Here is an 18,507-nt window from a genome sequence, read left to right as displayed (position 1 = left end):
GAGTACTGTTTTTCTCTTACTGCCTCTTTAACATACTAGTGTAAGAAACATTCATCCAGAAAAGTCTTGCTGCTGTATGAGTGACCAACTCACAAGTTCCAATCAATACCTAGAAGGTTAAAATCCCCCATTATAAGACACTATTATTCATTATACTCAGCACTGCATGGCCACACTACATTAGATTTTGTGCTTTTTAACCAATTACATACCCCCCCCATTCTTTCCATATTCACATTCTGTATCTTTATGTGTGAGTGGCACCACATTTCTGATATCCTATAATGTTCACGTTTGATGATTTAACCATTGCTTCAAATTCATCAACTTTCTTTAAAAAACTATTATATACCTAGCATTAGTGTTTGCTCTTTACACAGCCCACATATTTGCTTATCCCACCAACCCATAACAGGCCTTGTAATCTCAGCACTGTTTTCCATGATGCTGCATATCCAAATAGAAGCAGTGCAAAAGTAACTTTTACCTATGTCTGCAGCTGCTGTTAATCTATGTATCCCCCAAGCTAATTGTTCTTTGACTCACTTAACACTACCTCAATAGCATCTGCAAATATTCTTGCACCCCTTCTATTTAATCATCATTGACAGCAAATGCTGTGGCGTCAATGTACTGACTAGAGGACTGAAACGAGTGTCTGGTCGGATGAGTCCAAGTACCAGGTGCAACATGCTGATGGATAGCTTTTGTGTGTGGGGCACAAGAAACACAAGTCCATGGACCTATTGTGAATGGTGCCCACTATCTAAATGTGGTGGCGGTGGTTGCTTAATATGGGGCATGTTTTTTGTGTTTAGCCAATATTTCACTGGTGAGTCTGCTGGCAACTCTTAGGACACCATGTGCACCTTGCCATTTTGCATTTTTTCCTTGACAGAAATGGGATCTTCCAAGGCAGTATGTACCATGTCATTGGGCCTGCACTGTACATGGGTGGTTCATCAGAGAAGTTCCAATTTATTGTCAATCCATAAAGGCAGTCTTAAGACTACAGACCAGTCAACGTATGAGCAGTAGGAAAAACTAGAAGTGATGATAAAAAGAATCAGAAGCATCTTGATAGAAATGGTATTCTATAGGAAATGTGTCATAGTTTTATAGAAGGAAAATCTTGTTCAACTAATTTGGTTGGCTATTTTGAAAGAGATCTCATTGAGGCCTTATAAGGCTCTGAAAGGAGATAAAATAAATGAATCAAGTACACAAAAATTTCATGGTTATAAATGATATTAAAACCATGGGATATAAATTCGAATTATGTGGAAAGAGGTACAGACTTCTTTGTGGGATGCTTTCTTTTAGCTGGCAACTTGTAAATCACTGGAATAGCTTACCTCCATGGGTAGTTGAGGCTAACAGCTTGGGAAAATTCAAATGTCAGCTGGTTCAGCAGCTACATGAGAAGTCGGCATGTTCAAAGCTATCACTACCACTTCTTTCCCTATCTCTTTATTTTCATTTTGTATTCTTCTACACTGATTTTTTTTTTTTGCTATTTTAATATTGGGGAAATATAATATTTCTGAACAACATATCTTTATGATTAGCATGTTCTGTGGAAGGTTATGTGTGTTTTATATGATAAACAATCAAAAGAGCATTCAGCATGCATGACACTATCATCTTCATTTTGAAATTCTGCATTGTTCTTATGTTTATTTTGGCCATTTTGATTACCTGAAATTGAAAAATGATATCTACATATGGTAACAGAAAATGTGTTACCTTTCTATATTTTATAATATATATGGAAACTTGTATGTATGCGTCTTAAATATTACATCATATTTCTTCAGCACCTTACTGTGGGACACTGTTAAATGAAAAACATTAAAAAAAACTTCAGTGTTACACATAACAACAAATGTATAATATATACTCTGTGATATTATCGTATTGTGTCCTAACATATCATTTTGCACATTTCACTTATTTTATGCAACATGGGCTAGCACATCTGGCAATGAATCTGTTAACTGCAAATAAACAATAGATTTCAAGCACAAAGTTGCAGAACACATCCATATTTTTGCTGTTTATTGTGGAAAAGAAGAAAAACCATCAGGGAGACTTTTCCCTCATCATCCTAATGGTTCTTTGAATACATAGCTATATTGTAAAGGAGAGTTGGCAGCTATGCATTCAAGAATAATTAGATTCTGATTTAGAAAAAATTGAATCTATTTTTGTATCCATTAATTTAAGTAATACTCTGTTATAATAAAATATATGAAGAGACATGGTAATATTCCACTCTCAGAATTTGATAATTTTTGAATATGGTCCATGCTGTCCCCAATAATCGATTGCACGTATTCTATAATATCCTGTAAGGCAGGTCACACCTGTTAAAAATAAAGTTTTTCATATTTTTCATTATATCACAATTATTTTTATACATTAATATAATAAAAAAGGTATACTTTAAAAACTATCTACGTGATAGTTTTTAAAGTATCATGGTAACTGGCACCTTGGTGTATATTTTAAATAGAATATAGAGTAGTTTAGAATGTAGAATAGTTTAAAATAGTTTACATTAAAATGTTATTCTTAATTCTGACACCATACTGAATAATAAGAAAAATATATCTTTAATAACAGCAATATTGTTATCCAAAACACTATTTTCCAACTACCTCATGGCCAAATCTCAGAGTAGCAAGGGAAACCAAAACTTATTAATGACATGGATCAGAACTGAACACCACACTTGAATTATGAAAAATTCATGCTCATCTAATTAATAGATTTTTTTAAAAATTTTGGTTAAAAAATTAATTTTTTAAAAAAATTATTGATACACCAACATGCCTGATTTAGCAGGGAGGAAAAACTTCAGGTGGCTTAAGGCCATTTATTTGGCAAGCTACTCTATACTAATGCAATGGAAGAGAAGGTCTAGTGAGTGAGCTGCCTCTTGGTTTTTCTCCTTGCTGGAGATGGTTAAAATGTAAAAACATAGTGGAAATTTGCAATGATAACACAAATGTTAATGGTTGAAATAAACTGTAATAAATAATTTTAAAAAATGGATGTAACATTCTAAGATATCTATTATTGCAACATTTTGACATAGACAAGTGGCCATTTTATTAGGTACAACTACATAAATGAATAGTTCTGCCAAAACAGCCTGAATTCAGTAACAGTAGCCATGCAGTGCAAGGAAGCCAGAGACTTTTGCTGCACTAGCTGAAATAAAAAAAAAAGAAAAAAAAACCCAGAGTAGATAAGAAATATATAAATTATTTGCTTCCCAAACCGTGTGCCAACACAGCGATGCTTAACATCTGTCGGACAACCCATGAACTACTAGCTCGAGTTAGTTCACAGTTTCAACGGTTACTTATTAAATTATTTGGATCTAACTACTTAATAAACAGAACTGTTAGGTATTTCTTTTGGTCTAGGGACACCGTGAAAAAAATTACTGAGACACTAAGGGCACCAAGAAACAAAAAAAAAAAAAGTTTGGGAACCTCTGGGTTACACTACATCACCACACAGCTTCAGACTCAATAGATCTTTTTGCATTCGGGCTGATATTGATAAGAAGCACGATACTACCACCCCTCCTATCTTCCCTAAATACATTATACATACCATAGTGTAACTCGTCATCCCTTATTTCTGGATGGCATGGACTCAACGAGATAGCAAAAGCTTGCCATTGGGATGCTGATCCATACTGACTCAATTGCATCATGCTGTTTTTGCAAATTGGATGGTAGTGGATCTTTACTTTGAAGAGCTCATTCCACCTCATCCCACAGGTGCTCAGACGGATTGAGATCTAGTGACTGGGGAGGTCATTGCAGTAGGCAGAATTCATATTTGATCTGTATTATTAATGTAACCAGTTCTGTACAATTCCAACATAATAATGCACATGGTGCATTATTATGTTGGAAGCACCCATTTATAGCTGGATACAATGTAGTCAAAGGAATGTGCCTGGTCAGAAACAATTCCCAGATAACCTGTGACATCTAAATGATGCTCCACTGGTATCAAGGGACCCAACATACACCGCAAAAACACTCCTCCATACCACCAGCCTGCATTGTTAGTAAAATTTGCTTGTTTTGTATCATTTGTTTCCTGCATACCCATCAGCATGAAACAGCACAGAGGTTCTCAACCTGTATGTCGCAACGCCCTGGGGCACCATAATTTACTAGGGACATTGCAGACAATGTAATAGTTTATGTAAGATTTCCGTGGAAAATATTAAAAATGTATTAAGAATGATTTTTTTTTACTATTAGACAGCTACTACTACTATTTGGTCTGTATTATTAATGTAAATAATTATAGAAAATATTTCGGGTATTTTTGATAAAGAGAATGCATTGTGTTTCCTGACCGTATTCATGGAATCCTGTTACTATGAATGATTGGTTCAGGTATTTTCATTCATTATTTGACCTTGCATTAATGTGAATGAGGCGATGCCGGAAATCTGCATAGTCAGAGTACAATCAGCCATTTGGTCTAAGTGTATGTGTATTTCGAATCGCATACAAACGTCAACAGTTTACATATGGGGAGTTACTGGTAGTGCAATTTATATTAGACTAGTGTTGCACATATGTTAAAAGTAACTATATTGAACAAAAAACAAACCATAGTGTTACATAGTGTTGTTTTGTGTTTTTCAATTTATTATTTTTTTTATAGTTGAACATGGCAGAAAAAAATTTCTAATATGCATAAAAAAAGCAAGCACAAACATCACATTAATATTAAAAAAAAAAATTTCTTGTTTATACTCGGGCACGACCACCAGGTCAGTGGAGTTTACAATAAATCAATCAACACAAATGTTAATCGTATTTAGCAGTCACAGGCTTGAACCCTGGTCCACTCAAAAAGCATGTGCTACCGCACTCGCGCTCCTGACCTCTCGTAGCCGAGAGGTCAGGAGCATAAGAAATTGCACAATTATAGAAGTTTTACTTCAAGGGAGGTGCCGGGAAAATTTTACAGGTCAAGGGAGGCGCGAGCTCAGAAAGTTTGAAAACCTCTGGACTGGGCAATGTCTACAGTCCTCCACTGGCTACTATTCCAAAGCCCACTCTAACTGTACCTTCTTGTTTTTTGCTGACAGGAGTGGAACCTGGTTAAGTTGCTGGCTACAGTATCTCATTTGTAACAAAGTACATATAAATTGTGTGTTCTGAAATGCCTCTTTGGTTATCACTGTTGTTCTGGGTTGTTATCTGACTTGACTGTAGCCTCTCTCTTATCCTGTACAAGTCTTGTCAGCCTCTTGCATCAATGAGCTGTTTTCGACCAGAGGACTACTGTTGACTGGATGTTATTTGGTTACTGGAATGATTTCAATACACCTGAGACAGTCATAGGGGAAAACCCCCAGCAGCGTTGCAGTTTCTGGGATACTCATATTGGTGTCACTTAAATCTTTCACCTTGCCCTTTCTAACATCTTCGAACTCTGATCTCACTTGCATTAACAGCTTCATATGTTTATATTGTACTGTATGTTGTTGTTATTTGGTTTTTAGGAGCATTAGCAACTAAGGCGATATTGCTCCGGGGATATGCAGTGGTCATTCCCTGACCTTTCCGCATCCTCTATATTTGGTGGTCATGGGCTCGAACCCCAGTCTAATCAAGAAGCGTGTGCTATGCACTGCTGCTCCTGGCTACAGAGGCACCTTGTACTGTATGATACAAACACGTGATGCTGTTACTGAAGAAGCTCTCCATTTTAAGAAAAGGTGTATCTAATAAATGGCCACTTAGTATACATTTCTTTTCACTCCTGTTTCCAGTTGGAATTGTAAACTAGATTCAAAGTAAGTTTCATTGAATCATGATGCAGAAACTGTAAAAATATTTTTTTTTGTCTAAGTAAAACTAAAAACTTTTCTTTTTTTTTTTTTGATTCAGATATGCACATAATGAAATTCTGCCAAGTTGTTATAAGTTCTGTTTTCAGGATATAACTCTTTACTACAATCAAACAAAAAAGGTATGAAATAGTAGAGAGAGAATATAAATTAGGGTCTGAGTCACAGCACCTCACCCTCTTGTCTTGCTATAGGGCTACATAATGCAATTTTTAATACATTAGATATTTATATTATGAAAAAAATATAATTTTTTTTTAATTGACTGCATTATATTACAATTTAAAATAGTGTTATCATATAAAAGTGAGTGAGTGGCAAAATATGAAGCACATATGGAAAAGTGGTCTACTGTTGGGACACTTGAGCAGTCTGAAAATTAGAAATTACCAAGAACAACAAAATATGAAGTGTAAAATTTTTTTTTTGTATGGAAAAAAAATTTGGTGAAGGCTTGAACTCCAAGATCCTCCCACCCCCAAAGTTTCTAAAAAGAGTCAGAAAAGGTGTCCAAATAAGTGATGTTCTGTTTAATGGTTACATTTTTCCTTTATGTCCTCAACATACTGAAATCTCTTTCCTTGGAGGGAAGTTTTCATCTTGGAAAAGAAGAAGTCTGCCTGGCAATGTCAAGCAACAACAATCGGCTGCCTTTCTCTAGAAATGGTAACCTTTCCTGGAAAATGAGCTTCAGTAGTTTTTGAGGTACCATTTATGTAAAATGCAGCATTGAATCTCTCCCCTTTGGTGCCTCCGTAGCCAGGTGGGAAGGAGCAGCAGTGTGTACCACACACTTCTTGATTAGACCGGGGTTCGAGCCCGTCACCACCAAATACGGAGGATGTGGAAAGGGTCAGGGAATGACCACCGCATATTCTCGGAGCAATATGGCCTTAGTTGCTAATGCTCCTAAAAACCAAACAACAACAACAACTCTCCCCTTCAGGTACAAATTCCTTGTGATTTCACCCTATTTGTCGAAAACATGATCAGCATCACCTTGAACTTGAACTTCTTGGGCCTTGGTGACGATTTTGAAGTCCAATGCATGCTCTGATGCTTGGTCTCTGGATTGTGCTGAAACATCTGACACTCATCTCCACTGAAAACACAGTCAAGAAAATTAGGGTTATCTTGACAAGTATGGATGAGGCTTCAAATGATGACATACTTTGTTGCTTCTGTTCATTCATGAGGCTGTGAGACACAAATTTTGTACAGATCTTTGTACGCCCTAAATCTTCATGTAGAATTTGACATATCGTATTCATATCTAACTCATCAGCCATCATGCTTGAGGGTCAAACGATGATGGCTTGTCACAATTTCCCAAACTTTTGCAACTCTGTCCTCATTTTGTGAAGTTGACAGACACCCTCATGTCCATCTTTGAACTGCTTATACCATTCAAATACATTGGATATAAATGTTATATTTTATCATGATAAATAGGTTTTAACATTTCATGCATTTTTGTTGTAGATTTTCCCTGTTTAAAGCAAAATTTGATATTTGTTCATTGCTCCATTGCAAAATCATGACATAGAACATTAATGCTAATAACAAAACTGGTTGTTACTTGTCAGCCTACTGGATAATCTCTGTATCATCTTCTGTTGCAGGAAGTTTCAACCACAACATACTACTTCCATTTATTTTCAAACACATCAAACATGACCACAGTGGAATCAGTCTAGAACTTTACTGCCACACCCTGCACAACATACAATGAGAAGAACTGTAACGTGAGTGACAAAGTTACTAAAAAAAACCATCCAAGAGAGTTGAACAAACACACTGTGAGTCAGGCATATTTCTAATCCAATGAGAACTTTCAATCAAGTTTTCCAAACATGATTAGACTAACAACTGATTAAATACCTGGTTATAAAATATCATTTATAGTTAATGTACAGAATAATGAAAAACATTATGTGGGGTAAAGAATTATGATATTTAGCTTCAGCTGGCAACTCAATGCTACAAATATAGCTTGTATTGCCTAGAAGTGAAATTTCGTGGAGAGTCATAATTTTAAGGTAATGTATGGCCCATAATATTTTAGACATTACTACCATATCACTTTTATGGGGTTTGAAGAGAACAGAGCACTTAACAGATCTGCTCTGATCAACCTGATTAAACTACTGCCCAACTACAAACAAAACTTGCTGTCCCCTATCACACTTGTATATGTTGTTAAGGAATATTGCATCTTACATCCAGGTGCTGCTAACACAGTTCCTATAGTGAGAGCACTTTGAGAAATGGACTTAATTATTAGTACTAAACTATTACTCACTTTGCCCATCCCTTTTAAGTTATCTGATCCTTTAAATTTATTGAAATCCTTTCCCCAACACGAGATGGAAGTTTATTCCAACACTCAATTACTCTCCGGCTGATAGCAAATCTATTCTGCTACAAACTTAGCAGAAAGAATATTTAGTTCAAATATCACTGTTATTTGTATTACTGCTATTTTTGGATAAACAGGCATTGTGTAACATGAAAATCATTTATTACTAAACATTTACAACCAGATTATATATTTTTGTCAGTTTTATATTGACAAACAATCTTCATAATCATATTGGTAATGACTGGAATCCAGTTGGAAGAATAACGATTTTCAGAATTGTGTATTGTAGAGTCCTTTAGTTTTATTAACATTTCTTACGTTAAGTGGCACACAGAAGCTTCATTATCATTGCTGGTAAAGACCAAAAGAAAAAATCCTTTTAATAGTCCTTGCACAAATGAAGATTTGTGTCACTTACAAAGTTTAACAAAGTGAAATCTTTTGGCACATTAATCGGCACTTACAGGTTGTAATGATATATGAGGTAAGAATTTCAGCATTTGAGTTGAACATTAAATTTATTTTTACCCTTATTCTAACCTTATTGAAAAATATGCATCCCCCCCCCATTAAAACTATGCTTGTGAGTGAAATATATAACTACAGCCATTAATTCTTATACATGTACCTAAGATCATATCAAGTTAAGTTCTTATTTTAGACAATTTTTTATTACCTGCTTGATTTTTTTCATTACTGCATGAGAAGTAGAAGGATGAGAATATAATATCATCTTTGTTAATTCGTTTAAACAAATCACGACCACCAGATGAAAATTCTACTTCATATGTGAGAAGACATCTGAAAGAAATGTTTTTAATGGAAGTTTGGAAAAAAAAAAAAAAAATTAAGAATATATCATGAAAAAAATTCATTTGGTTACTTTCACTTCAGGAAAACAGTTATTTTAAATTTAAAGAAGGCATTATGAAAAATAACATGTTTAAAAACTAACTTCACATGTTTAAAAACTAACTTCACTTTCCCTTGATGGTAGTTACATCTTTAAGTAAATCCCACATCAGTACACTGTGACTGGTTCCTTTATCTGCAAATTCTTAATGCATGAATAATCACCTCTGATAATCAGATCAACAGTATTACTCCCTCTGGTTGCTCCTCGAACATGTTGCTGTGGAAAACAATCCTCCAATAAATCCACAAAAGACTTCCTAGCTGGCGAGTGACCAACCCACAAGTTCCAGGCAATATCTGAAAAGTTAAAATCACCCATTACAAGGCATTCTGATTTACTGGACCACTATTTCTCTGCACAACTTTTTGCTGTATTCATCAGTGTCATTAGGCCTATAACACGTTCCTAGACTCATTTTCTCTTTCTGAGTTTTTACACCACACCAGACATACTCAACATTGCACTGTTCGCTCCCTTATATGTTAGATATTTGAGAGAAAGCAGTACATTTCAATGCACCGAAAGGGTAGCTACAAGCCTACAATCAAGGCAAAGATAACACTCAACATGGTACAAGAGGATCAATTAACATTACTGAACAAATTGGTGATGCTGCACTACATGAGTCTTCCACGTTTATGTGGTGCACTCTTCAGTGACCCTATTGCATCTCTTTCACTTGCAGAAAGTGAGGCACAGACTCCAATAATAGACTAAATGATAACAATTCCATCAGCAGTTTTTACCTTGTCATGTCAAGGGCCTAGTTTGTGAATTGGATACTATTTAAGGTGGAATTATCAACTTGTAAGAGTAGGCAGGAAAAAGTCCACATGATGTGATGGTATGGGCTATTAATAGTAATTCTCCATTAACATCTGGGTGATATTGTTGGCAATAAATGAACTGGGCCACATGTTCTTTCATGTAAACTATCCAGCTAAGCTCTCACACTTTTTGGAAAAACACTTTTTGGAAGATATTTTTCTGAGATTGCATAGAGACATTCCACTCTGGACAATATGTGACAAGCTGTTTATACAAAATGGTGCTCTTTCCAATTTCACCTAACAAATGAGGACTTATGACCTATCTGAATGATGCTATCATTGAGATAGGTTGAGAAAGTGCTATTACGTGGACAGCTCCATCACCTGATATTACTCCTCTTTATGAAACTGAAGTTCCATCTATTACAGAACTACAGTGATGAATAGAATGTGGCAATGAATAATTTGATGAGCCAAGGTCTACTTTCAAGTACAAGGATATCACTTCAACTTCTGCTGCGTTTTAACAAAAAGATAAAAGTGCAGTGGGATAATAGTGCTGGGAATTCCCAGTATTTCTCCCACAGCATTCCAGCAACTAAACAAATATATATGAGGTTTTGCAGTTTTCCCATTATAAATTCAAGATTCACAGTTACAGTACCCACCCACCTTGTCTTATTCCAAGGCTGCTTACATGCAGGTGTTAATAAATTAGATAGTAATGGGGTAAAAAAAAAAAAAAAAAAAAAAAAAAAAACGTGCTGACTTGGCTTTGCATTAGTGACACTTACCTTTTTGAGGTGGGAACCTAAATGGACATGGTAATCCACCTGTACGTTGTCATGTGGTTTAGCATGTCCATTTAGGTTCCGATTTAAAAACATTTAAATTCCATGTGATGCTCAGATGTTCTTTCTGGGCATTTAGCTCAGCTAGAGTTCTATAACTGTAAGTGCTGCAAGATAATGAACAGATACACAGCACTTTTAGCTGGTACTTTTAGCTTTAAATGCTACCTTTTTATAAGAGTCAACCTCATAACTGAAATTAAGATTGTTTCTTCCAATAAAATAAAGCATTTCTATGCTAAAGATTTTGTATTACCCTGCTGATTTTCTGAGGAAAGGGATATTAATATCATTATTCATCTCAAAAAAGATTGTGAAGATATATCAGGTATTTAGAATTTTAGAGCTCACAAGTGGTATTGCTGAGATAAAAAGTAATTTGATGACATAAGTGAAGTGTAATATCCTACATCTCATTATCTGAAAGAGTGTCGAGATTCCCAGTGATATGAATGAAATTCAGTTAATGCTTAAAATCTCAAAAAAAAAATCTGTTTTTCAATCTTATCTGTTTATTAAATCATTAATTAATAGTCTCCAATTCTTGAGCAGGGTTTTACAGTTGATAATGATCAATACAAGTCATGTTCTGATTTTCTGAACACACACATACATACATACTTACAAAAATTATGCTACCTTTTATAAATGTCCATTTTATTTTTATACAGCTCAAAAGAATACAATACAACAAACTTATTTTGCCGCAGACACAGCCTAGTTAAACAGCCAATGTTTCTAACATTAGGTCAAACTCATCTCCAACTCTGCTTGGTTTAATGCATTAAGATGAAGTTAAGATGAAGTGAAAGAAATATTTGTTTGTTTGTTATTTGGTTTTTAGGAGCATTAGCAACTAAGGCCATATTGCTCTGGGGATATGCGGTGGTCATTCCCTGACCTTTCCGCATCCTCCGTATTTGGTGGTCACAGGCTCGGACCCCAGTCTCATCAAGAAGCGTGTGCTACGCACTGCTGCTCCTGGCTATGGAGGCGCCCAAAGAAACTATTAAACTGAAATCTAGTCCCTCTGCAAAGAAGGTCCACCTTTACATGGGAGATTGTTGTTTCCTTAGTAAGCCATTTCATTCACTAGCACAAAGTCAGTAGCTGTAATGAGGTGCTGGGAGCGAGTTTTTATCCCAATATGAGTTTTGTCTTAATGGAGGCACTGGTTAAAGAAGTACTGCAGGATCATCTAGACAAGACTTCAGTTATAGCTCAGACACAGCAAGGATTTGTTAAGGGAAAGTCTTGCCTGACCAATTTGATTGGATACTATGATATGGTCACAAAGAAACTGGATGCAGGGAATAACTTTGATATCATATACAGCCAGGCCTCGCATAACGCGAGTTCGATTAATGCGATTTTCAGTTAACGCTACTTGAAAAATTATACCACTTTTCACTTTACACGATGTAAATTTCTAGTTAACGCGATTTTTTTTTTTTTTTATGCGATAGTTAAAAAAGAGTTGAATCATGCGTTAAGCTTACTGCGAGTCGTATGGTCAATAAACAAATGTTTGCCTGCTGCCCGCCTCGGTGTGTTCCATCAACCATCGGAAGAAGACGTGTTACTTCTTTGTCTCCTGCTAATAAAGTCAATGCACACTTGCATAAAAATTCAAATTTTTAAATGAGCCAGTTGAAAATGTTACCTCAAAGGAGATAATGGTAAAATAATTAGATGAAATCTTTCGTATCGCATAGAACCTCAAACAAAAGGTTTGAGGTTCTATGTGATCAATTTCCAATTTCATCAATTGGAAATTGATTGATGAAAAGAGAAAGTCAACACTGTTTAAATATTTCCGCAACAGTCATTTCTTCATTGTGTATTTTATGTCAGAGGTTCCCAAACTTTCTCGTTTCACGGCGCCCTTAGTGTCTCAGTAATTTTTTCAAGGTGCACCGAGACCAAAAGAAATACCTAACAGTTCCGTTTAGTAGTTAGGTCCAAACAACTTAATAAGAAATGCTGAAACCGTGAACTACCTTCAGCTAGTGGTTCGCGCAGTGTCCGACTGATGTCGAGTATTGCTGTATTTCCCTCGAAAATTGAAAATATTCCACACACACAGTTCGGGAACTGCTGTTTTATGCAATAAACATTTAATTCCATAATTATTTTCATTATCTTTTACATTGTATACAGTTAAAAAGTTATTTAAAAGGTATTTTTAAAATTCTTTATGGACATTCCAGAAGGTCAAGGACCAATTATAATTTTTCCTATTGATTATTATATTCGATTAATGAGTTTCCATTTTGCGCAATGCGCTCATGGGGCGAATTATTCGCATTAATCGAGGCCAGCCTGTATTTGGATCTTAGAAAGGCTTTTGATACTGTTGCACATGGAAGACTGCTGAACAAATAGGAGCAGTGTAGCATTGGAGGCAAATTGCTGCTATGGATAAAGGGACGGTTGAGTGGGAGAAGACAGAGTGGTAATCAATGGATACTGCTCATGGTGGACTAATGTTATTAGTGGAGTCCCTCAAGGTTCAGTGTTGGGTTCATTGGTGTTTTCTGTATTTATAAATGATATTGATGATGGCATATCAAGCTTAATGTCCAAGTTTGCAGACGATACGGAGGTTGGCAGGGTTGTTAAGGATACTAATAACAGTACGCTGCTGCAACAGGATCTGGAAAAGTTCAGCAGATGGGCTGAGATGTGGCAAATGAAGTTTAACATTGACAAATGTAAAGTACTACATATGGGAAGCAGTAACCCCAGAGTAACGTTTCAACTCTGTGGTACTACACTGACAGTGGTAGAGAACGAAAAGGACCTGGGGGTAATTGTACAGGCAGATATGAAGTTTTCTGAGCAGTGCAGATGGTCTGCAAGAGTAGCTCATGGTGTCTTGTCCAGGAATTTTTCTAGCAGGAATAAGGAGGTGATTATCCCCTTATATAAGGCAATGGTCAGGTCACACCTTGAGTACTATATACAGGTCTGGAGGCCTCATTTTAAGAAGGATGTAGAGCTGTTGGAACGAGTACAGAGAAGGGCAACAAGATTAGTGAATGGAACAAAGGATTGCTCTTACGAAGAAAGGCTTAAGTTTTGCAAATTGCAGTGTCTGGAGACTAGGCACCTGCGAGGTGAATAAAACCTTGAATGGTTTGGGCATGTTCAGTGCTGATGGGATTCTTTCTCTTGCTTAGAATTATCACCTGAGAGGGCTTAAATTCAAATTGGGGAAAGACAGATGTGGGATAGATGTGCGGAAATTTGCCTTTAGCCAGCGGGCAGTTGGTTGGTGGAACAGACTTTCATCCTTTGTTGTTGAAGTTGATAGCCTAAATAAATTTAAGGCTGAACTGGACAGGTATTTGGAACGAACGGAGGGGTGAAATGGGAGCGGTTTTTTTTTTTTTTTTTTTTTTGTGGCTGATGCTGCATAAGCTTGCTTTCTTGCATTATATGCCAATGCTAATATTAGAAGAGTTGACCATTTGATATATACATTAGCAGAATCATAAAACTTGGGCCATTCAGCCAAAAAAATTATACAAAAAGTTGAATAAATATTTTAATTTAAAATATAAAACTTACTGATTTGGTATGCTTTTCCAAATAACAAGGACAGTGTTAAATGAAACTTTTACTAACTTGAGCATCTGAATCTGCAAAATGGAAAATCAAAAAAAATTTATTTATTTATTAAATTTCTAAAAAATAAAATATAGTAAAAAAATTAGTTTAAAATGATCTGAAAAGTTTATCTTCCTGTTTTATTTCAAGGCACTACTCTTATTTAAGATTAAACGCAATCATTTACTATCATGAATTTTGGAACTCTTTCAACAAAATCTAACACTAATCTCTGAAACTTTAGAGATATGATTACACTTGTATTCCATAAAGATAAAGTTGTCCACATTTTGTGTCTGACTATTATTATTCAACTGCATGCACAAAAATACTTTCACCTAGTAGTGCAAAACTGTTTAAATTTATTGCTTATAGTTATTGTATATTTCTTAACATTAGCCAGTCCTTGATAATGGCTGCTGATGAAAACCTCATGTCTGGCTTAAGACTGAGTTTTTCATTCTGTTAGACTTATCTTTTCATATACTTTGTACTTTTGATATTCACACCAAATGGGTTCCTGATTGTTTTGTACTAATTTTTTTTTTTTTTTTAAAGGGAGAATGAGCAATTTTAAAATATGTTTGAGATGAAATAAGAGCAGCAACCTTGAAATAGCAGAAAGGTTGCTGCTCTTATTCCATCAAATCATTTTAAAGTATATTCAAACTCAAAACATACCAGACTTCCTACACCTATTAAGAAATTATAGTACAAACATAAGCTGGAATTGTAAATAACTGAATGGTGCTCAGTAGATTTATATGATTTACTTAATCATGTTATTCCTAAATTATAATAATAGCCTTCCACTGAACTATGGGCCAGAGTTCTGGCTTGCATTCAGCTAGAAAACTAGGTGGCATCATTTATTGCAGCAAACTGCAAAGGTTACATAATTTTTAATTGCAGCATGCAGAGAGGGAAAGAAAGAAAAATGCCAATGATGAACTTTATGGCAAAACAGCCAAGTTTTTTTTTTTGGTAGTTGTTGGTAGTAGTTGTATATATATATATATATATATATATATATATACATACATACACACATACATACACTTGTATATACATATACACACACACATGTGTATACATATATGTATAAGTGTGTGTACACACACACACACACACACACACACGTATATTATATATATATACGTATATATTACGTGTATATATATATGAAAATGACCCATAATCGCACAAATTTTGATGCACACGTGCAAACAAATGGTGGTCCGCTACATGTCTGTCTGGAAAGCGTTCTCCATAAATTCGTTGAACGGCTTGTCCATTTCCCTCTGCTAATCCATACACTAGGTGCATGTTTGCCAGCTCACAGTTCGTATACCGATGCATGCTCTTCGTGCGGTGACTACTGCTGGAATGAGTAACCCAGAAATTTTTCCTCTCACAAACTGATGAACAGCGCTGTCTACCGACTTACAGTGACATTTCTGGTTATGGGCTCCTATGTGATTCACATTCCTTTAGATGTTACCTACCTCCCCTAAACGTTTGTACCAATATTTTTGAGACATCCTGTATATATATATATACATACATATATATATATATATACATACATACACATATACGTGTGTGTAACACACACACACACGTATATATATAATATATACGTGTGTGTATATATTTTTCATATATATAAATATATATACACATGCGTGTATATATATTTATATATATGAAAATGATGCTTTCGCACTAACGTATATGCTTTATTGTTAATTAAAATATTTTAGCTGATGGTAAACACTGGACTGAAGTAGGCTCGTCACTGGATCCCATAAAGACAAAAAACGTGGTTCAGTGGACACTGTCCATTACTTGCATAGGCCATTAAAATAACTTTCGAAGTTCCATTAAATCAAGGGCTTAATGTATTGGGAAACACCATTTAGATGCTATGCCTGAGAAGCATGCAAGAATATTCATTTTATGTTATTAAAATAAATAGTAAGAATAGTCAACTGTGCTCAACTCTCCCCCCCCCCCCACACACACACAAGGGATAAAGAGATACCATGTACATACTGAAATAAATATATATGACATTTTATGCACATACAGCTTTCACATAAAATAAAAAATTTACCTTTTGTGGCAATGAAGTTTTAGCACATATATGGATCAGGGAAATACCAGGCAATGGAAGTTTGACTTGAAATTTCCATGGAAATGAAGGCAAACAAGCTGGTTTTTTAATTCGGAATGGGCCCTGTATAGAGATTGAGACAATAAAGTTCCAATTCATACTTTGTGAAGTGGAAAATACAGAATCTCAAATTAAATATTTTGTTGTGATTCCTGTTAGTGTAAATACTTACGTTGCAAGTCAAAGGTTGTAATATGAGAGTGCAAATAATTATGTTACAAGTTCTACTACTTTCACATGCAGCATAATGCATATAGGTTATTACAAAAATACATTCACACTTTAATAATTGAAATAAATGTATTAAGTAATTAGAGAAGAGTGATGTTTGATTGCTAAATAGCAATTTTTGACTTATAAATATATGTATATATGTATGTTTTACTATTGCAGATATTGACTATTAGCTATTTAGGGGCTATTAACCTTAAGTCAATTGTACTTCCCTAAATAGAACACGAGTGCCTGCATGGTACTTATTCCATCTGTTTTTATTATAAAAAGATTATTTTTTTCAATAACAAAAATTGCATTAAAAAATTTTTTTTTCAACAAATGAATGTTTTAGTAATTTTTTTTTACTAAAAATAAATAATTTTTATTATTACTTAATAAATAAGTAATTTTTTATTTTAAGTAATAAGTAAAAAATTTATTATTTTTTGTTGAAACCAAAATGAGAAGGGGAATGGGCCACACTTCTTTAGAAAAGTAGTATTGTACACTAAAACTGTATAGAAGAAATGTTCTGTTTTGTCGTGCCTCTCCATTCCTATTGAATTCCTGAATGGTTGATACAATATGGATGACTTCGATATGATCAAGGACTTAGCAACAATAACAATCTCTTCAAAGTAAAATTGCCTCACAATATCCCATCACATAAAATTGTTATTCCTAATATATTTCCTGGTACCTTCTCCACATAAACATCTGGATTCACAGGTGTTTACTGATATTGCATACTAATTCTGGATTCTCAGAGAATCAGTATATATTGCTGGTTCACAGAGCTACTGAAATTAAAGGAAGCCTCAATAGACTAATGGCTATTAAATATGCATTTTCAATGCTGATTGCACTTCCTTATAAATTATTCAATGAACACAAAAAGGCAACTGGATTCATTTTCACTTAACCATTAACCAGGTAAGCAGAAATGTTTTAAATTTTTAATTAAAAAACTGGAGAAAAACATTTCTTGAATAGTACCCAGTTTCTTTATATTACACTTTTCATTTAGCAGCATTTTGAATCCAGCGAATATTATTCTTCTGCTCTAATCTCACTGCACTGTCCTTATTCTTTTATGTGCAGTTTCCTAGAATGTCAAAATGTCATTGTAAACTGCACCAGACGCCTCAAACATCATAAATTCTTAAAAATTGTTTACATTGTTGCAAAGCAAATTTTCATTACTACTGCAAAATCAACTTACATAAAGTCCAGCTATCTTGTATTATGCACAGCTATGGGTAACAGCTGCTTGATATTGATTGATCATTCCATTACACATCATCTCTTAGTATGTGATCTATTTGTCTCTGCAATGTTTGTGTATTTCTAATTTAATAAAATATATGTACAGCTTTTAAACATTCTGTAGAACACACACACACACACACACACACACACACACACACACACACACACACACACACACACACACACACACACACACACACACACACACACACACACACTTCTGTTCTCAATCTAACCAGGCCATCAATACCCTGCTACGTAACAATTATCAAATGTAAATATGCTCTAAGTATAGTATTCATAAACATTATTACATTTTCAAAACGATTGTAAACACTGTTTTAATGCAGGGTGAAGGGCTCTAAAAAATGAACTAGACAATGTCTTCAAATATGCCTTTTATGCATAAAGGAAAGGGGTTTTGCTTTCATAAACG

The 18,507-nt window shown here is 34.8% G+C and overlaps 1 protein-coding gene across 1 annotated transcript in view; it reads right to left on the bottom strand.

Moving 5' to 3' along the window:
• Positions 1 to 14,367: 14,367 nt before the first annotated feature.
• Positions 14,368 to 18,507, bottom strand: part of Idua (alpha-L-iduronidase) — a 193,507-nt gene continuing 189,367 nt past the window's right edge. The window contains exons 13-14 of the mRNA XM_090374630.1: positions 16,527 to 16,649; positions 14,368 to 14,442 (exon numbers count right to left, since the gene is read on the bottom strand). Coding sequence (XP_090230756.1) covers positions 14,368 to 14,442; positions 16,527 to 16,649 — 198 coding nt within the window. The remainder of the gene's footprint in view (positions 14,443 to 16,526; positions 16,650 to 18,507) is intronic.

Source organism: Mastigoproctus giganteus, chromosome 5 (genome assembly GCF_048544385.1).
Source record: "Mastigoproctus giganteus isolate SK-2022 chromosome 5, ASM4854438v1, whole genome shotgun sequence".
NCBI classification, from domain to species: domain Eukaryota; kingdom Metazoa; phylum Arthropoda; class Arachnida; order Uropygi; family Thelyphonidae; genus Mastigoproctus; species Mastigoproctus giganteus.
This window is presented reverse-complemented; position numbering and strand designations above follow the sequence as displayed.